Source organism: Thunnus thynnus, chromosome 5, assembly GCF_963924715.1.
Source record: "Thunnus thynnus chromosome 5, fThuThy2.1, whole genome shotgun sequence".
NCBI classification, from domain to species: Eukaryota; Metazoa; Chordata; class Actinopteri; order Scombriformes; family Scombridae; genus Thunnus; species Thunnus thynnus.
In genome coordinates, this window is record NC_089521.1 from 2,371,129 (window position 1) to 2,393,223 (window position 22,095).

Consider the following 22,095-nt stretch of genomic DNA (forward strand, 5'->3'; position numbering starts at 1 on the left):
CAACGCTTTGCCTGCATGTGTATGCCAGAGTCCAGACTGCATGTGTGTGTGTGTGCAGCTCAGTAACTCAGAGATGTGGTCCTCCCACTGTTGGAGGCAGTAGCTGTCACAGCAGCTGCCACAGTGCCTCTGGGGAAACTTGTGGTTTTGGCCTGGCAGGGTGGCAGAGCTGCTACGCTGTGGTTTGGCACAACCTTGCCTACTGTAATCCCCTCAGCATTAAGACACACCGACTCTGTCAGTATGGACACTGTCCCATACCAACACCCAGTCCTCAAAAGACAATTACTTCAATTAATGAATCACTAATTCAATTATAAAAAAAGCTATTTTGTGACTGACATCAAAGTGAATGTGCTTTCACTGCTGTCACGGAGAAGTCATCAGACTACACAAGCATACTTCTATGACTACAAGTAAGCTTCTCGCTCTTTTCAGTACATTCAGTACCATGACCCATTCTTGGTGACAAGTTGAAGAACTTATAGAATCTTGATCTGTTTTCTATCAGTGTATTCTTTTATTTTTTCATAGTACTTTTGTTTCTGGTCTGGATAATAAAACCTAACAGATGACACAAAGATCCCATTTACAATTTGTCATTCATGCGTCTGGGGCGGATCAGATAGCTATCAGATATCAAATAAGCCAAGTGTAAATGAGATGCATTCTAGCCAGATGTTGAAAAGGTGTTAACGCCTCCATCTCACCAAGACCCATACATAATCGTAACTGAAACAGTCACTCACGGGGTCTTTTGTGACAATGGCAGCTAAAGTTACACTGAAATTCGCTTTTGTTCTCCTGCCTCATTAAAGTCACAGGAGGAAAGCAGCTCTGGTGATTTCCACACATATGACCATACAGAAGGCGTACTGAGCTGCTGTAGCCCTGATCAATTCAACCATTGAATGATCTGTATGGATGAGGGAGGATGGTGAGTGAGAGCCCATGAAGAAGAAATTAATGGATAGTTGTTAGCTTGCTAGCTAAACTGTTATTGTTGTAACTAAACTTCAAATTGCAAAAGTTATTCTTCTTCTGGTGTTTTTTACAGGTGTATTACCACCACATTCTGCACTGGAGTAGTCATTCCTGATTTGCATGTAGCCCAGGAAAACCGAGACGCAGTGTAATCAGATTTGTGATCTGACAAATGTGTAAATGAAAATGTATTCATGGTTTCCCCTGCCTATCTAACTCAAAGGCAGGCTACCTTTGTATTACTGGCCACCACCTATATTGAAAATTCCGGCATGTAATGTTGACGGAACGAAAAAGGCAGAACTCAACTGTGTGGGCAGTGCAGTACCCAGACAGCACGCACACACTTTATAATTCATCTTCAAAAAAGGCAGCTGTTGCAAGGATATTTTGATTTAATGACTAAATAATTACCTTTGCGAGACAAACGTGAAGTATATTGTGAACTTTCTACGCCGTCACTCAGAGACTAACATTAGCGGAGCAGCAATCAGCAGTAACAAATGAGACCAGCTGACCAACACACACTGCAGCATTAAACAACTTCAACCAACTCTGAGGTGATGAAAATAACTCAGTCTGTTTCACCTCAAAAACCCTGCGCCTGCTCAGCATGTTGGACAACGATGGTTTTCCCCGACGCTAACAGAGCAGCAGAGAGGCTGCTCTTCACTGCTGGAGACATGACATTAATAATGACACAGAGCAGCAGAGAGGCTGCTCTCCACTGCTGGAGACATGACATTAATAATAACACAGTGGAGCAGAGAGGCTGCTCTTCACTGCTGGAAACATGACATTAATAATAACACAGAGCAGCAGAGAGGCTGCTCTCCACTGCTGGAGACATGACATTAATAATAACACAGAGGAGCAGAGAGGCTGCTCTCCACTGCTGGAGATGTGACGTTAATAATAACACAGAGCAGCAGAGAGGCTGCTCTCCACTGCTGGAGATGTGACATTAATAATAACACAGAGCAGCAGAGAGGCTGCTCTCCACTGCTGGAGACATGACATTAATAATAACACAGTGGAGCAGAGAGGCTGCTCTTCACTGCTGGAGACATGACATTAATAATAACACAGAGCAGCAGAGAGGCTGCTCTCCACTGCTGGAGACATGACATTAATAATAACACAGAGCAGCAGAGAGGCTGCTCTCCACTGCTGAAGACGTGACATTAATAATAACACAGAGGAGCAGAGAGGCTGCTCTCCACTGCTGGAGACGTGACATTAATAATAACACAGTGGATCATTTATCACAAGCTTTATTTGTGGTATAAAATTTGAATGGGTTATAGAATACAGATACCTTCGCATCCGGCTCAACGATAAATTCACATACAATCACCATGTCAAGAACCTTGTTGCTCTATACAGGAACAAATCCAACTTCCCCCCAATCTGTAGGAACAGGATTGTTGAATAACCTATCTTATTAGTCTTAGATTATGGGATGTAATTTAAAGAAATGCTGCTACCTTCACACTTAGGCCTTTAGACTTAGTTTACCACTCAGCCCTGAGATTTATTACTGGTGATGACTCCAATACTCACCACCTTATCTTCTATGAGGTTGCTTGGGCTTTTCTGACTCAGAGACACAAAAATCACTGGTATCTGTATCTATAAAACCCTGACCGGAAAATTATCATCATATGTCACATCTCTGTTGCACTGGAACTCTGGTCCACTTCAAACTCTGACCCACTAACCCACTGTCTGGCTCTTCAGGCACCTCGTGCCAGGACTGAACTTGGAAAGACTGCTTTTAGTGTTAGTGCAGCAAACTCATGAAAGTTCTTGCAATATGACCTAAAACTAAATATTCTCATATCTTTTGGACACTTCACAGTGTTTCCCACATGTTGACTGCTTTGGGCTGGTGCGGGAGGGTTGTGGGATGCGCTGGGCAAAACTCGGGAGACACAGCGTCACAAATTTTCCTGTTCTTTATTTCTCTGTTTAGCATCGTTAGGTTATGCTAACCCGTTGATGCTAACGTTGGAGCCCCCTTCACTTTTCCAGCAGTTGGGGAAACAACAGACTTGACTTTTCTTGGTCTTTCAGAAGCAAAATGTGACTTGTGCTTACACTAGAAAAGTAAACTGGATGCTTGTGTAGTGTACAATATGCAAAGTATTCCCCATCCTTGGTCCTATTCTTTGTAAGCAGTCGCACACACCATTTTTCTTTTTCTTGTTGTTCAGCCAAATAAAACAAACAAAAGAACTCTTCTTTCTGTCATGAGGTTGCCATCTTATTTTCTAGTGTGCATGTGTGGAACATGTCTGAGTACGCAAACAACAGACCAGTATGTAATATATATAGAAGTCCACAGCTGTCTGCGTGCAAGTCTGAAAAACACATGTAGAAAGTGTGTTTGTCCTTTGATTTGTAAACCATCTGTACATGAGATACTATTTGTACCTAACAAACTTGACACATCTCGCCTTCATGTAATGGAAAATGATTTCATTGTGACTTTAATATGTTTAGCTGGATTTAACTAATTAATTAAGAATTAATTAAAAAGGTACAATGAAGGATATATGATATTATATATAAATAGCAGAAAACCCAGCCTTACATGGCCAGCGAAAAAAAAAAGCAAACTGTTTGTTGGCATCATAAATGAAGTGTGATGAAGTATTTTACCACACAATAAACACAGAAGTAAGCTTGCACCTAAGCTGAATGATAACACAAAAGCAGCAATATAACCGCACAGGCCTGCAGTCATAAAACACTGATCACCAGCCTCATCTATCAACAGAACTACAGTCCATAGGAACTGACACGGATCAAAATCAGAAAATCAAAAGAGACATAAACATAGCGAAGGGGAGACCACACACTGAGAGCCTCTTCAGGTCACCTCTAGCCCAAAAGAGACGCTCCAGTGAGGATTAGCGCTGGCTAACCTCCCCAGGCCAGCTGGGGTTTCCTTGTGACTGAGAGGACAAGCCCAGACTACTGCAACCGAACATTACGTCCTCGCATGGAGCGCATAACATTGTTAAAAACATTAAGTTTCATAGTGAACACACACATAAACAGTAACTGCACCCCAGACAGACTGGACCAGCCAGACACAGCACTGGTTTATAGGTGCCAATGGGAACATTTTACACATTTTATGTGTTGGTTGATGCTGGTCTCATCACCCAGGTCACATTTTCATTAAAGTGACAGAAATCTTACACAGCACAAGAACAAGCACAAGTCTGGACTGAATGCTGTCACAATAAAGTAAAGACAGCAGCAGCATAAGGTGAAATAGACAAGAGAATCATTAAAATGCATGTCTTGTCCCTCCTTCTTAGAGCACTGTATTATGTCGTTTATCACTTAATTATCTCCTTTGCACAAAGAAAATTAAACTAGTTCAACAAGGAACCAGGAGACAGTGAGAAGCAGCTCTGTGATGTTTTGAGCTAAATGCTTGTCAGGATACTAACATGCTCACAATGACAATGCTAACATGCTGGTAATTAGGAGGTATAATGTTTATCGTATTCACCACCTTAGTGTTAGCATGCTAGCATTTGCTAATTATCACTCAACACAAACTACAGCTGAGGCTGATGGGAATGTCAGTTTTGCAGGTATTTGACAATACACCAAAGATTGAAATTTTGACCTGATGGTGCTAGAAGAAAAGTCAGAGGGTCACCAAAGTCAGTAGGATTCATCATCAAGGGATCATGAATGTGTGTACCAAATTTCATGGCAATCCATCCAATAGTTGTTAAGATAATTCAGTCTGGACCAAAGTGATGGCCCACACAACAGACATTGCCATCCATAAAGCCATGATGCTAGCAAAGGCTAAAAAACCAAACACATTCAATCACAATGATAATCAGAGCAGCACTCCATCTCTATATTTCTAATTTTCATCCATGTCAACTGCCTGGATGGAATGATATGTAATGAAAACAGAGTATGTGAGCAAACAGGAGTCCCAACTTCATGTCTTGTCATTGGGTACTGTTGGCTGGGAAGATGGGCTAAACATCAACAGCAAAATACATTTTAAAACAGGAACTCTTCTTCCCTTATTTTTATTTTCCTGCTCAACATTGAATAAAATCACTACAAAACATTTACATAAAAGCCACCTATGTTTGAATGACCAAAAGTCATTACTTTAGCAGCCAGCTGTCTGAAAAAGGCTTTTCATTTAGACCCTCCCTTCCATATTATTCATCATTAACACAAATACAGCTGCAGACTGGAGGCTCATCAATGAGTCCTGTTAAAAGAATTTCTTCGTAATGACCATTAAACAATAGAGACCGGAGCCGAAGTATCAAAATTTAACATGATTTATATTCTTGTACAAGAAGGAGCGTTTCACAGTGCAACACACAGGATGAGGTTATAAAGAAAAAGGCTCCTCAAGGAGCACCTACAACCAGTTTTTATACAGTGCAGGTGGGTGTGTCAGTTCTTCTCCTAATCTGTCAAGTAGACTTCATCGATTAACGTCATGACCACTCTCGGTTCTCCTGTTGATGTCTCGCCCTGTTTCCAACAAATTTTAATTCATCATACATCTTCCTCTTTACAAATAAAATGCTGAACTTCCTTTATCCTTAGCTGATGAGTCTGCTGATGTTGCAAGACAGGAACAATTCATCATGATCTATGTAAAATAGCAACACACATGCAGTGTAATCATCATTTTTAGTCCAACGCAGGTTAAATACACATTCATTAGACCCAACTCATACCAGTGAGCCAGCATACACAACATCACAGTCCTGGCACTGCAATACCTGAGTGGAGAGTGTGTGTGTGTGTGTGTGTGTGTGTGTGTGTGTGTGTGTGTGTGTGTGTGTGTGCGCACAGACCAAAAAAAACAGCATTTGAGTTTGTCAATGGGATTAACAATCAAAGTACGAGGAGGGAGACGCAGCTTGAGTGTGTGTGTGTGTGTGTGTGTGTGTGTGTGTGTGTGTGTGGGTGTTTGGGGGGAGGAGGTCGTACTGAGGTGGCAGCTTGAAAAGAAAGAAGTGTCCCGAAAGAAGTTTCTAAAGCGTAGGCAATGCACTGCTGCACACACACACACACACACACACACACACACACACACACACACACACACACACACACTACCTCAGTTCTCCTGTTTTGTTCTGCTTGGGGAAAGCTAACAGGCTCCCTTGCTTCACATCTTATCAGAGCCCATCTTAACAGAACCCTTCGTGTATGTGTGTGTGTGTGTGTGTGTGTGTGTGTGTGTGTGTGTGCGTGTGTGTGTGCGTGTGTGTGTGAAGGGTTGCAAGGAAGGAAGAGATTTTCTTCACACCTTCCCAGTTGGGACAAGAAAAATGTGTGTGACGAGCGCAGGGAGCATATTTATGCAGCCTTTGTGTGTGTGTGTGTGTGTGTGTGTGAGTGTGTGTGTGTGTGTGTGTGTGTGTGTTTGTGTGTGTGTGTGTGTGTGTGTGTGTGTGTGAGTGTGTGTGCGGGGACCCCAGAGAAATCAAGGTAGACTGCCACAGACTTCCTCTTTCTCTCTCCACCTCTGCTCCTTCTTTCCTCTTTCTCCCTCTCCTCCCTCCCTCCCTCCTCTTCTCCTTTCTTTGTCTTGTCCGTCTCCTCCCCGTTTCTCCCCTCTCCTCTTTTCTCCTTTCCTCCCTTTCTCCCTACAGTTTTCTCTTTTCTGTTTTTTTTTTCCTCCCCGTCTTCCCCCGTTTTCCTCTTTCTCTCCTCCCTCCTCCCTCTACCGGGCTTGTATGAAATCCAAACAGCACCGAACCTCCTCGAGTTTCACACCAGAGCAACACAAACAGGAAAAGATATCAATCTCTTCCTTACATTCCTCCTCAGTACTGTCACCAAATCTCTTCTCCTTACCTTCAGCCCCTCAGACTTCTCTTCTAGCCCCCAACTCTTTTCCTTTTCCTGCCTCCAAGAGCTTACCAACTCATACTCTGATGCACTTCATTCACCCGCCGTCTGCAAGGCTTTTTTGGTGTCGATAGTTCAATCAGAATGTTGTCGTTTTGAGACTATATTAGTGATTGAACACTGCTAGCAAAAGTAGTGACTATTAGGGGGAAGGTTCAGAAAAATAAAAATTAGTATAAGTATTTTGTTTCTTCCATTTCATAAAAAATATTACATTTCCTAACACTGTTCTATTAGGAGCTGCTGTGTTCTCAGTCAGCCTACGTCAGGTCTTGCCCTGTTTTGTTGAGTGTCGAGTGTGCCTCCGTCCAAACAAAAGAACAGACTGTGTATGAAGCCTGAATGCAGTGAATGCAATGGCCCATATAGTGCAGGCTAATGGAGACGAGTGTGGAAATCACCTATTGGCTGTTCCGAGCAGTCGAAAAAGAAAATACCCAGGGTTCCCAGGGTAAAAGCAAAGGGGTTTTTTTTGTTGTTTTTTTTTAGATGGCCCACCCAAATAGACTACCCCACACCCAAAAAGATGAATTTTTCTATTCATAAGTCAGTAGAGCTTGATTTTCAACCTCAACACTTTTTGGCACCGACTGAAATATGTCATTAAGTGTCAAAAACCGTCAAGTACTGACCGCTGGTTATTATCTGAACACATAGTTCTTCATTTAAATCAAAATGTTGCCAATTTTATACTATTTTATTGAAGCTAATATTACATTTTACATCTTATAGTTTTTTTGGTGTCAGTACCAAAACTCAAACAATACTTAGCTCTTTATTATTTTGCCTTTTGTCTTGTAGCAAGACCAGGCAGACGTACAGTCGGTAGTCTAAGTAGATGAGGTGTAAAGTAGTGAGCACAGTAAGTAAGAAAGACCAGCTATGTTTGAATATACAGTTTTACACTGAGATTTATAAATGCGTTGTTTGAAATATTTGGATTTTGAAGAGCAAATGATTGGAGAGGCAGCAGGTTCAAACTGACATTTTGACACAGCATAAACAATGTAAAGACAGTTGCATCTTTATGTTATATATATATAGTAAATCTCCATGTGCACACATTAAACCTCAAGTATATTTTTCATCTGTGCTTCTACAATCAGGCCTGATGAGCAGATTTAAATGAAATGATAATATACTGTACCTGTGGTTAGCAGTGTCTGATTGGGTGAACAAGATGTGTGATTATGACAGAATTGATGTCTAGCATTCTGTGTTGGGCATTGATACTGATTATTCATCCCCATTCAACCAATCAGCGTTTGACTCAGGTACATACTATGCATAGCTAGAGAGTTACAATATGGGCTACGATCAGAGAGAGAAACATCTCATGATCAAATGAAGCCAAAGTATCTGTGAATACAGCACTAAGACCTGAGCTGACCTGCAGTAGTAGAACCCCCCAAACCACTGTCTTCAACATACTTCAATTCTTTGTCAAGTCTCATATCCAACTCTTTCAGTTTACCAAACCAGATGAAAAGCTGAAGATGGAACATCAGTGAGTACGTGCAGCTCCTCTCTGACTGTGAATGGGGGCTGTTTCAGAATAAACTATGCTGGTTTATAATAACAGAAAGATAAACCAAGACCAGCTGTATCCTTTAATACATTGACGGGGCAGGCTGAAGATCTTTTAACACATTACTCATAGAGAAATGTCACGCAGCTCAGAACACATCATCAAACACTTCACCATCTCCACTTGGATCCCTGTCCACCTTCACCGGTTGACCACATTACAGAATTTCACAAACTCTATCTGCTGATAAAGACTTCTCGATTGTGTTGAAAGCCCAGGAATCAGCTAGTAAATGGATCTTGTGTAACGACTGTCAAAACATGTGTGGTAGCACATAGCTTGAGGGCTTTTCCTCTTGACTTTCGATCATCAGATGAGAAGTCGAAAAATTTTCAAAAAGTTTTGCGTCACATCCAGCGAAGATGTTGGCTTTTTCCTCAAGCAGCGAACAAATCATATTCAAGTACATAATTATGATAAAAAATATCAATATTCGCATTTTCTTCCATTTTCCAGTGAACAGTGAAGAAATGCCCTTACACCACACACTCCTACACACACACACACACAACAGTAGACAGGCTTGTGTGTCAGCAACAGCTTGTGGCATCACTTTCTGTGACTTCTCTCTCTAGCTCTGTTTTTTAATTTGACATAACTTTCATTCTTTTTACACAACTATCACTTTTCATGTCAACAACTGCTTGCAACACCATGAATGTCATCCAGGAGAGACTAGGAGAGGAGAGAGGAGTGTGCTGTTATCCCCACATTTAACAGTCATCATGTCTCCACCCTCTATGACGGCTTTTCATTCCTTGAACAGTTATAAATCCTTCATTTCCGATGTGATCAGGCAACACGTTGTACCGTCTTGTGCTTTTCTAGCATAACCTGGGCCCTCACGTGTGTCAAAGTTCAGTAACTGCGACAGTTCTATCTCTGTGCTCAGTGTATGAAGTATCCCTGAGAGCTGATCCAGGTCCTGTTACAGTGGGAAATGTGCAGATAATATTAGCATTGAGTTCAATAAAGCATTCCTGCCCCATGAATGACACAGGCTTTCTTTAGATGATCAATGACATGCATAATTCCATCCAAGTTTCAACTTTAAATAACTGGACCAGCTCTTTCAAGCTTCAAATGTTGATCTTTTTCAGTTTACCACCTCTATCAGACCAATCGGAGTTTACAGAACGCTTACATCAAACTCATACCAGAGATGTCTGAAAAAAACATCCACTATTTACAGTCTGTCAACATACACACACACACACACACACACACACACACACAGCTGTGATGTTTGCCCCGCAGTGTACTCACACTACTTTGGTGTTTTTGGCCAGTAGGTGTGAAGTGTGTGTACATGTGGTCACCTCAATGCCAAACTTAGCACATCATTCTTCTTCTTCGTCTTTCAGAACCACTGAGAACCAATCAGTATGCAGTATGTTGATGCACTGGAAGTCAGGCTGAAGCATGAACCAGTTTACTGCCAATCAACATATCAGTAGTTCTGTTTCTGTTGAAACCTCTCTTTGCCTGTTGTCATGACAATGTGAGTTCAATGTGTGTATGCCTTTTGGTTGTTCTAAAGCGAAGGTACAGGCTGGAAAGAGTTCACTACTGTCTGTGACTGTAAATAGTTGCCACTGTTATTTGCTTTTGTACACTGTAAATAGTTCACATTCTAGGTGTTGAAGAAGAAAGATTAGTGACAAAGTTTGACTGGAGTAAAAGTTAAGTAACAGTTACTTCAAGTTACTTCAACTGCATTATTTATCAGTTATGATACTGTTGTAAGCCCATAGATGACATCAGTTCTACTAAAAGCCTGATGAGTTGGACACTGAAATGTCATATTTGACACCTACAGAGTTCTAATAAATGAATTTTGTAAGTGAGTTTGTCCATTGTGAACCTACATTCTACATGTATTGTATACAATACCTCATAAATCTTGACTGAAATCATTCACATTTAATGTTTCTTCATTGTAATTTAAAGCAATTACAAGACTTTGAGGGGCAGATGAATGGTCTGTGTGATCTGGCTCTTTTTCACTTCACTTTTTTCACTTTAAATTCACTGAAATCCTGAAGTTGAACTTGATTTTAACCAAAATATTTTAACTGAACCTCAAAAGCAGAAATAGTTAACAAAAGGAAGTTCAATACCAATTTTGTTGTTACTAAAAAAATACAAATTCCTCATAATCTTAGGAGAACAGGAACAGTCATTTTTTGTAGGACATTATGCAAATTGTTTGGCCACACTTAATATAACTTATTCAATTTATACAATGATCAAAATGATGAGATAATATATGATCAAAGAACAAGTAGATGCTGGTTGAGATTTCTGTGCTAATTTTCAGTATGAAGCAGCTTTCATACAGTGGTATGGACATAAATCTGTTGCTGCTCAAAATAATACTCAAGACGCTTTAGAACAAACAAAAACTCAGCTGTCCAATATTTTCTGTTTCAAACCTGGGCCAGTCATCCTGGTATATGAACGTTACTATACACCTGACTGGAAATGTGATGTGTATTGTTTGTACGTGAAAGTGTTTTTGTGTGTGGTGTATTTGAGGGCTACATTGCATTTATTTTTTATAACATCATATCTGAATTGATGGGAGTTTTTTTCCCTCTTTTTTTAACTTTAATTGTGTCCATCAATCTATACCGGAATTCTATCCGACAACAATTTCTACCATTGATTCCTTTAGAGATCATAAAACAGTTTTATCTCTTAATAAGTGACACAAAGGCACTTAAGTCTGATTTGAGTTCTGACCTTTGAGACTATGAACAGTCATGTTTATGTGGTTTGGCAATACCAAAAGATGTAATGAGGAAGCAGACACAGACAAATCTTCTAGATAAAAATACATGTGAGTGGACAGGGCAAGCCAGTCAAACTGAAATGCCAAGCTCGAATCAACCTCCATTCACAAAGGATACTACAGTCTCAATGTAACCCGTGCTTTTTCTATGCAAACTAGTGGTATGCACCGATATAGTAGCTGATATCCAACTGATATTGATAGCTGTGTGCAGAGATACAGTTTCAAGGGGAAAACATATTATATCTTTAATGAAAATAATAGATTCTGATCAGTAGATTTGTGGTTAATACCTGCATCTTTGAATGGACCGTTGAGTAAGCTTACAGGGACTTGCAGAGGAAGCCTGCGGTGAGCAATACAAGGGCTGGCAGAACATCGAATATGAAGCTTTAGGTTTAAGATGCGAGCACACACATAAAGGCTGGCCTGAAGACCCAACATAATGCCTTGCATCCATATGAGAGAAGGCTAAGCTCCGCCTCTGACTGGGCAGTTTCAGCGATTAACTTAAATAGTAAGACCGCAAATCAGGCAGTGGAGAAAGTAAGGCTCACAAAGAGATTGATCCAGAGGCAGAAAATCTATAACGTGTCCAGTAGCACTTTCTTTCCCAAATAAACACTCCGGCTTCTTTTTCACTATTAAAGAAGAAAGTCTACCTGACACCCGACACCGAGCAGGAATGGCTGGAGCTGCCGAGGCCCGAGAAAATAGCCCAGGCTGGCTTCAAACTTACTTTCTGCTCCGACACATGAAATCATAAAGTAAACCGGCAGCACAAAGCGTGAGGGACCATGGAGATACAGTGGGTTTATCCTGCAGTGTGTCGCGGCCATCAGTGCAAAGTTTCGAGACTTTCATTGCAACTACTGTGTTGTTGTACCCTTGGGACATAAAAACCTCAACTTTCAGACACGGGATCACAGCTAGTGTTCCAGTTCCCACTGTGGGGAGCTTTGCTCAGAAGCTTACAGATAACAACCGGAGCATCGCATGTTAACTACAGTGTTCTTATCATTATCCATCCCGGTAGCTCCACAGTCCTTGTTCCCTAAGGATCCATGTTGTGAACAAAAAGTCAACGTACCGTCAACCGCCGACAGCAGGCAACTCCACAGCAGCAACACCACCAGCAGACCGCCCATTTCAAGTCCTCTGCGCTTTAAATACATAACTCCCACTCCATTTTCGGATATTTACTCCTTAATTAAGTTGTAAAGACGTCCACTTTCCGTGTGTACATGTACACATATAGGCCTGTATTCCGTGGTACAGCTAGATATGTGGCTGCATGCGTGTGTGTGCGCTCCTCCTATGTGTGTCCTATACTTTTTTTCCCCCCAGTTACTGCGCTCGCGCTACTTTATACTTTGGACTGTCGAGCTCGCGCACGGAGAGAAAGGGCAGGCGGACGTGGTGTGACGTCATCCGACACGAGGCAGCAAGGTTTTTTTTATTTCACTGATTTGACTGTGCTGTTAATGTTATATGTGTGCTTGATGTTTTGTAACAAAGACATTTCCAATGCAGTTACGCAAGGGACAGAGCTGGAGAGCAGCATTTTCTGCAGGTGGAAGTAGCTGCTGTTAATGAGTTGAAGCACAATTACAAGATTTGCTTCATGAGATTTGCTATGAATATAATCATTGAAAAAAAGGCAACACCTGCACACGTACTCCAAGCCACAACATTTTAATGATGACAACGTTTCGATCCTACTCGGATCTGAAAACAGGTCAGAATGTTTGTAAAAATGGAAAACACACCCATATTTATACATCATGCACACCGATAGGCTCTGTGATGACAGATAGGGTTAATGATATAATGTTATGATATGGTGATCAACATCTTAAAGCAATTATTAATTCAACAAAGTACATAGAAAAGAGCAGGAATACAAAAAGGCCACACATCAAAAAACAATACACCAAAAACGTCACAAATATCGAACATACATCTTATATATAAACATATCAGATTCATCATCCCATATATCAGAATCTACATCACCTGCATTCAAAATCATATTGTGGTAAGTTATAAAAAAAAGAAGAAACTTTAAATTCTTCTACAGAAATTGGGTCTTAACAGCCTTCTATAAAAAGTTTAATTAGATCAAACAACAATATGGAAAATTACACACCTGTTGATTTACAATTTTTTTCATTTTTCAAAAATGTGTGTAAGGGTCTAGAAATAAAAAAATATAGAGAGATGATATATTAAGAGATTAATATAATCATAACATAGTAATATGTAAAATTTAGGACATCGTTAATCACTTGGTTATCAATTGTTTATAACTCGGTATATAGAGTATGCATACCTACAGATAAAATATCACTATGCTATAAAAACAAACAAAAGTTCAAATATATATATATAAACACTGCAACCTACTTCAGTATGCCAAATTTTTTTTTTTGAGTCCAAAACTTAAGAAAGAACGTAAGTTTTAAAACAATTGCTTGTTTTTCAAAAAATGTATATGCCAATTATTAATATTTTGTTCAGAAATCTTACTTGTCTTCTTTTACAAAACCCGGAAGTTTAAGAGGCACATATTAAATTACATATTTCTAAAACTCTTGAGTAAACTCACAAAAGTAAATCACAGATGTCAAATCAATTGAACATAATAAAATACTGTACATAAACACACAGGAAACAAAAGTCACCCATCACTGTTAGTCAACAAGAGATATTAATTAGGCTTCATTTTCAGTCATTTTGCTGAGAAGCAGTGTTTCTGCAATTTTATGAACTTGATGAGTGTGTAGTAATAACTGACTTAAACACAAAGAGAAGAGAGTTTTGCAACTGAAAAAAAACTGGAGTAAGGGAATTAAAAACCCCAGAATTAACCCTGTAATCATGAATATTTAAAGTTTCAGTGCATTTAGTTTCCGTTGCTGAAAGGTGTGTGGAATTTGTGCTCTCTGGAGTTTAATTTAAAATACAGTATAATTCCTTATTGCTCTCAAAAACACAACTAAGACAGAAGTAAGGATAATGACTTCAAAAAGTACAAATAAATAACAAACTAAAATACAAAGTTTTATATATATATTTTTAATATAATTTATGTAGACAGGCTAGTTATTCCTTTTAGAAGGAAAAGATTGGATTACCAACAGGGCAAAGTGAGCAACTGTCTGGGACTGATTCACTGTGTGGCAATTTGTCTGTAGTGATCTAATTAAGTGAAATTTTGTTTATTAATATGGTATGCACCACTAAAGCACATTATCAACTGAAATGATAGGGGCCTTAAGGCAACACCTGCATTATCTAATCTTAAAGCCCCATCTTGTAGAGAGACCCTGAGTTATGATTTTAATAGTACATATTAAAACTATATATAACAGTATATGAGATGTTTTACGATGGGGTTATTCTGGTCCTGTCAAGGGAATCAGTAAGCAACAACTTCCAACACAGTCAGAATATAGTCTCAATCAAAGGAAAGTCATATTTTCTATATGCCTAAAAGCTGCCAGAAACAATTTGTTCAAATTGTTCAAATAGATTTATAGAACTAGGCTGTAATAAGGAATGGCCTTTTGCCTAATTTGTTCCAAAGTCATATTCACCTTTCCATTAATTGCATTGAATGAATGCACTGTATTTTACTTCCAGTTGTTAAAACATGTTCTTTACAGACATTTTTCTTGACACACTTAGTATTAAGTATTACAGAAAGAGGATGAGAAGGAGGATGTATAAGAGGAAGAGAATCATTTTAAAAGGTAAAATGTGCCTACATGCATGCTAGGGCATGGCATACCAAATCCTATTCCAAGTGAATGGTTAAGAATAAAAAGTATTTCATAAATATTTGCCACTAACATGTATCAGCACATTTGCTTTTACTCAGTGTGTCTTGACACAGAATGAACCTAAACCAATTGATCACTGTTTCCCAAAGCCCAAGATGACGTCCTCAAATGTCTTTTTTTGTAGTGACCAACAGTCCACAACCCAAAGATATTTCATTTATAGTCATAGAAGACTAAAGAAACCAGAAAATATTCACATTTGAGAGGCCGGAATCAGAGAATTTGGACATCTTTGTCTTTAGGAATTATTGTAAACACTTAATTGAATAGTAGAATAGTTGTCGATTAATTTCAGTGTTGACAACTAATCAATTACTCGATTAATTGTTACAGCTCTAACAATTTTGTCTTTGAGGGTAGGCCCGCGGGAAAGATAATGAGGTCACTCACTGGCAACGAATGACACAGAATGACCCAGATCCAGACATTCTTATTTCTTATCATCACATTGATTTAGCTGGCATAGCTGGTGCTAAAAGATTTGATGCTACTTAGTGGGAATAGTCATCCTCACTACACATTTTTGCATTGTATTTCACTGTTTTGGTCATATTTAGCTGAGAGAATTCAGATGTCAGAACATACAGTCCCAAACAGTGTAATATCAACCTGTTAGATGATGCCAGAGAGGAGATCAAGGCTTTGATGATCTAACTCATGTTTATTTGAACCACTTGTAGATATTGGAAGGTTGTTTTATTTTGTATGTGTTGAGTATTAAAACACAGCAATCAGCTCACACCGTTATAGTTATGCCTTTCTTTTTGTGTAGGGTTGATGATAAACCTCAATCAGCCTTAAATTTAATCATCCTTGCTGCAAGTGGCTTGTACTGTCAGTGTTTATCAAATGTTAATAAAAAAGATACAATATACTGTATATTTCCAGTTATTGTTGATATATTGTTCTGGATGGATTGGCTGAGCAACATCACAACATGTTAGATGTTGCTTCTACCAGTACAAAAATTAATTTCATATGACAGATTAAATTTGCTATTAAAAGACAGTTTAACACACTATGTAGTGTAATTTGCTAATCTGTACCTTTGTTGTTACCTGGCAACTCTGTCAGAAATGTGTTTTGCCAAATACCTTCTGAAGAAATGTAGTTAGTTACAGCTTTTAGACTGGTTTGTGGTGTTAAGTTTAATTAACTTAACTTAAGTTAACTTAATTTTGCTCTTAGGTCTAATGCAAGTTGGACAGTTTCACAAAAATAAAGACTGACTTATTTTAAGCCTAAAAAGTTAGCCACCCGACCCCCATGCTAACTCAGACCAAAGACCGCAATGACACTGAATTACAAACAAGAGGAAAACATGGCTCATAATTTATTGTTTGCTATGTTCAGAAGAAAGAGTTTTTAGAGTCTGCAGTAACCTGTTGGGAATACACTGTGGTGAGGACATTTTTGTTTACCCAAGGAAACTAGCCAACAAGTTAAAAGAAGCACTACACCCTACCACATTGAGAACCCACAGCTTCTGAGCTCTACTAAAGGTTTGCGCTGCATTGAGATTTTCTGCTACTGGAGGTTTTTTGCATCGCTACACTCTTTACTGAATCATGAATTTTCCCAGTAAAATGCCCAGCTGAATTCTTCCAAAAGGCAAACATTTTCTGATGGAATGAACAGAACTGAAGTTATTGTGCTTGGCCCTAAACACCTTAGAAACACATTATCTAATGATATAGCTACTCTACATGGCATTACCCTGGCCTCCAGCACCACTGTAAGGAATCTGGGAGTTATCTTTGATCAGGATATGTCCTTTAACTCCCACATAAATCAAATTTCAAAGACTGCCTTTTTTCACTTATGTAGTATCTCAAAAATCAGGCATATCCTGTCCCAAAAAATTGCAGAAAAACTAGTCCACACATTTGTTACTTCTAGGCTGGATTATTGCAATTCCTTATTATCAGGCTGCCCTAACAAGTCTCTAAAAACTCTCCAGCTGGTCCAGAATGCAGCTGTATGTGTACTGACTAAAACTAGAAAAAGAGATCACATTTCTCCCATTTCAGCTTCTCTGCATTGGCTTCCTGTAAAATCTAGAATAGAATTTAAAATCCTTCTCCTAAATTACAAAGCCCTTAATGGTCAGGCACCATCATAATCTTAAAGAGCTCATAGTACCGTATTATCCCACTAGAACATTGCACTCCCAGAATGCAGGCTTACTGGTGGTTCCTATAGTCTTTAAAAGTAGAACGGGAGGCAGAGCCTTCAGCTATCAGGCTCCTCTCCTGTGGAACCATCTTCCAGATTCGGTCCGGGGTGCAGACACCCTCTCTATGTTTAAGAGTAGGCTTAAAACTTTCAGTTTTGATAAAGCTTACAGTTAGGGCTGGCCAGGCTCACCTTGGATCAGCCCTTAGTTATGCTGCTATAGGCCTAGACAGCTGGGGGACTTCCCATGATGCACTGAGCTCCTCTCTCCTAGGTTCAGGGCCAAGCCTTCATGGTCCTTCACAGTCCTGTTGGCATCCTTCCCTTGCTGTTGCTGTTGCTGCTGTTGTTGTCGTTGTTATGATTGTTGTTATTCTGCCCCCCCTTCTTTCTCTCTCTCAACCCAACCGGTCAAAGCAGATGGCCGCCCACCAAGAGCCGGGTTCTGCTTGAGGTTTCTACCCCTTAAAGGGGAGTTTTTCCTTACCGCTGTCACCAAGTGCTTGCTCATGGGGGAATTGTTGGGTCTCTGTAAATTAAAGAGTATGGTCTTGACCTGCCCCTGAGATGACTTTTGCTGTGATTTGGCGCTATATAAATAAAAATTGATTGATTGATTGAACTGAGTGGTTTTACATGGTTGCTCGGTCAGCTATGTTTTTTAGTTAGAAAAAAGTTTCAATTTACCCAGAATTCATGGCAAATTAGTCCTACTTAAACCTGCAGTGTGGAACCTTTACGTATAAATGTCAGTTACATTCAAGCCCTTGTCAAACGAGTTTACACAATGCTGATTAAGCCTATCACCACCAGATAAATCTCTCTGTATTTCACAGTATACAGAGTTTTTAAATCTCATGTCGGGCACGACATTCCCGCTCTGGCTGTTTGAATGCACACCCAGAGACTTCTGCCAGCTGAGCCAGCTAACTTCCAGTTAGCTTTCTACTGACTTGAATGGGGATGAATAATTTAATCGTGTGGCTCCTCTAGACTTTCCAAATGTTAGACGGAATGGATCAAATTCTGAGAGTGAAACAAGTCATTTCGTGGGGGTTGTGTGACGCAACAATTTATTCACCATTTTAAAGTCACAACAGTAGCAACGGGATAGGCTATGGCGGAGCCTATGACATAAGTACATCTTCAGTGTTTTTGTAATTACTCTCACTGCCAAAACGGGGAGACAAAAGTCCCATACTCCAGCTTTAAGGTAGTTAAGAACCTGGGAGCTTTCTGCATCAAATGAATTTAGATGTCTAGCTGACATCTGACTCAGTTCAGTTTGATGCAAACCATGGTCAACATCTATCTTTGTGAAAGCCCACCCAGCTCCGTACTTACCACATAGTTTGGGGAGAACTGTTTCCTGAATTTGCAAGACCTGCACAGATCCGTGACCTTAGCTCCATGCAACACCTATGGGATGAACCAGAACGTCAACTGTGAGCCACACCTTATCACTCAGCATTAGTGTTGGACCTCACTAATGTTCTTGAGGCTGAATGGGAGTGAATCCCTGGAGCCAGGCTCCAACATCTGGTGAAAAGCCTGAAACCAGGAGAGTGGAGGCTGTTACAGCAGCACATTAATGCCCATGGTTTTGGTATCCCAAAATATACCTCTTGGCCATTTAGTGTATTTTCAAAACTTGTACAAACTATGTGTTTGTGTTTGTGTGTGTGTGTGTGTGTGTGTGTGTGTGTGTGTGTGTGTGTGTCTGTTTGTGACGTAAGCAGTTTAAAATGAATCCTTGTAGCATGAAGATTGGGGTCTGTGCTCTTTAATGTATCAACTTGTCATCCAATCACACATTGTCCCAAAAAAAATTTTTGATTGCTCGACTGCGCATCTGGGCTGCAACATTCTTCACTACAGTACATAACAATAGATCTTCCATAACATCTTCCAGGAATACATAATACAACATCCTGAATAAAGACAATGAATTATTTGGTCAATCTTTCTTACTGGACTCAATGGCAGTAAGACAAGGCTTAAGAGAACCTGATTGGAGGGACTTATTGTCTTAAAAACAAAAGATGGATACACACCTCTGCTCACACACTGGTGGAAACAGAGATGAAAAGTCTCAGATCTCTGCCTTCACATACACCTAAAGCCAAGCCAACCCTGGCATTTCTCCCCTCCTCTCTGGATGCCTTGCTTTTCAGCTCCAACTGGCCTCAACTCTAAAGGGCCTGTAAACTAAAAGCACATGTTCTCCTCTGACTCTCCATGTACATGTGAGAGAGGCAGGCCGCTATTCCACACCATAGAATATAGACTACAGACCAGGTATGGTTGTTTTGGTAGAAGCCATTTTATTTGGAGCAGTGGTAGTAGTGGCTGCAGCTGTAGAAGCACTACTAGCACTACTCCAGTAGCAAAAGTACTATTCATAGTTGGAAGAAGCATTCAGATTCCTTACTTAATAAAAGTAGCAAAGCCACAGTGCAAAAGTACTGTGAAGTCCTGCATTTAACGTCTGACTGAAGTAGACTTAGATAAGTATCATCAGTAGAATGTGCTATAGGTTATTAAAAGTAAAAGTACTCATTGGGAAGAAATGCCCCTTTTACTGTGTTATCAATTATCAATACACTAAAGGATAGGCTCACAGTTTTTTAAGTATGTCTTAAAACAATTGTCAGATGCCCATATGTATGGTGGTCCCTATGAACAAAACACACACAAGAGCAAAAGCACAAACATTAAGAGAAATGAGCTTCAACCCCGGTGTTTGTGTGCTCACTTTTGTATGTGTTTTACCATTTGCAGCATTTTTTTGATTTTAATGTTTAGTCTTTTCACTTTTTTTGTGTTTTACAGTTTGTAGCTCATTCCTAAATGTTTGCACTTTGCGTTTGCTTTTGCTTTTGCATGTATGTGTTTTGTCCTTAGGTGCCACCATACATAACTGCAAGATACCTGTATATGTATAGTTGCAACTGTTGTTATGGATGACATTATTGACTCAAAAGTGACACTGTGCTGCACTCTTCGTAGATCTGTCCAAGGCTTGGGATGCTGTTGATCAAAACATTTTCTTAAGCTGCTTTCTGTGGGTTTTGATGCTTCTGCTTACAGCTGTTAAACAACTGTAGCTGCCGATGGTTTCAAATCAAGCCCACCAATTATTGATAAAGGTGTCCCTCAAGGATCAATATTAGGCCCCCTGCTAATTACTCTATACATAAATAATATTTATCTTACAACTATATATAGGCTTAATTTCATATTTAATTAATTTATCTATTATGTATAAGGTATCATTTGTGAATGTGTGAAGTTAACTGACATTTTCTTTTTTTTCCACTTTGTTGTAAAATTAATTTAAATGTAATAGTATGAATAAAAGTACCAATAAAAGTAACTGTGGTAGCAACAGCAGCAGATGTAGTAGTAATGACAATGGTAAGAGAAGTATCAGTAGTAGTAATAGTAGTAGTAGTAGTTTTATGAGGACTGGTGGTAGTATCAGCTGGTCAGTGTTCATTTCAAAAGTTGAACTGCTGGCCACAAGATTTCTCCTACTTCACTGTAAAGTCCATTCTCAGTGTATGTGCACTGGGGACTTCAAGTTTCCACATTACACTTGTGTAAGTTGCATACTGGACCACAACTGGCTTCCAAATGAGTAATTATGTCACAAATCATGCTGGTATGTCCATGTGTTGAACTCAGATTTAAGGTGAGCACAGAGAAACTTTCCACTCTCAGCAGATTAATCTGAAAACAAACTCTGCACATACATTATTCTACACAGAGAAGAGAACAACATCGCATTGAAGGAACAAGAAGCAAAATGTAGCTTCAGAGCCTGCAACTATAAATCCAGCTAAAGGGAGGTAAGAGACTGTCCAGTGGTTCTCTCTGTGGCCTCACAACAAGGTCCAAGGTTCACTTTGGCCAGCTGACTTCTTTCCTCTGACAGTTATACAGGTTAGGTGAAACTCTAAAGTGGTTGTAGGTGTGAATTTGGTAACTGGTTGTCTCTCCACTGTGCCCACTGTGACCCTGCACATGATAAGTAGGTGTAGATAATGGATGGATGGGTGAATGGATGGTAATAGTGGCTTTTATGTCATAAAGAGGTAATAATAAGTGATAGCAGTACTGTAAACATATAGTAATAATATTAATAGGACATGTGTAATAACATTAGTCATTAGTTAAATTGAACTGCATACAAATGAAAAATACAGATCATCATTCTGTGTTTGTCATTAAAATATAGGTTCACAATTTTTCAAATGTGTTTTAAAACAACAGTCAGGTGTCCATATGAGCAGTGAAACAGGTTTTCCTCGCTGTAATCATTCCTCCTGTTCATACTGACTATTAAAAGATCCTCTTCAAATGTGCTTTCAATGTAAGTGATGGAGGCCAAAATCCACAGTGTGTCAGTTTGAAGTTTGAAGTTTCTGTACCTTATATCAAGCTTCAGCAGTCTCAGTTAGTCATATCAAGTGGATATCTGCCACATTTAGTCTTTTTAGCATCAAATTCCCTCTTTGTGTTTCCTCAGACAGTGTTTCCCTGTTGAGCTGTGGTGGAAGTATAGTAACAAAAAGAGGGACTTTGGCACTAAAAAGACTGTAACGTTGAAAGATATTTACTTGATTTAACTCATTTGGACGCTGAAGCTTCATATTAGCTTCAGATAAAATTTTAAATACATTTTTGCACAGGAGGACCATCACTTACATCGTAAGTGCATTATGATCTTGTGATCTTCTAATGGTCAGTATGAACGGGAGGAATGATTACAGCAAGAA

General features: G+C 39.5%; 1 protein-coding gene across 1 annotated transcript in view; it reads right to left on the bottom strand.

Moving 5' to 3' along the window:
• The window catches only part of lrp5 (low density lipoprotein receptor-related protein 5), a 71,696-nt gene extending 59,041 nt beyond the window's left edge, over positions 1–12,655 (bottom strand). The window contains exon 1 of the mRNA XM_067588681.1: positions 12,385–12,655. Within this exon, the coding sequence (XP_067444782.1) occupies positions 12,385–12,469 (85 nt within the window). The 5' untranslated portion in view covers positions 12,470–12,655. The remainder of the gene's footprint in view (positions 1–12,384) is intronic.
• Between the last annotated feature and the right edge of the window lie 9,440 nt (positions 12,656–22,095).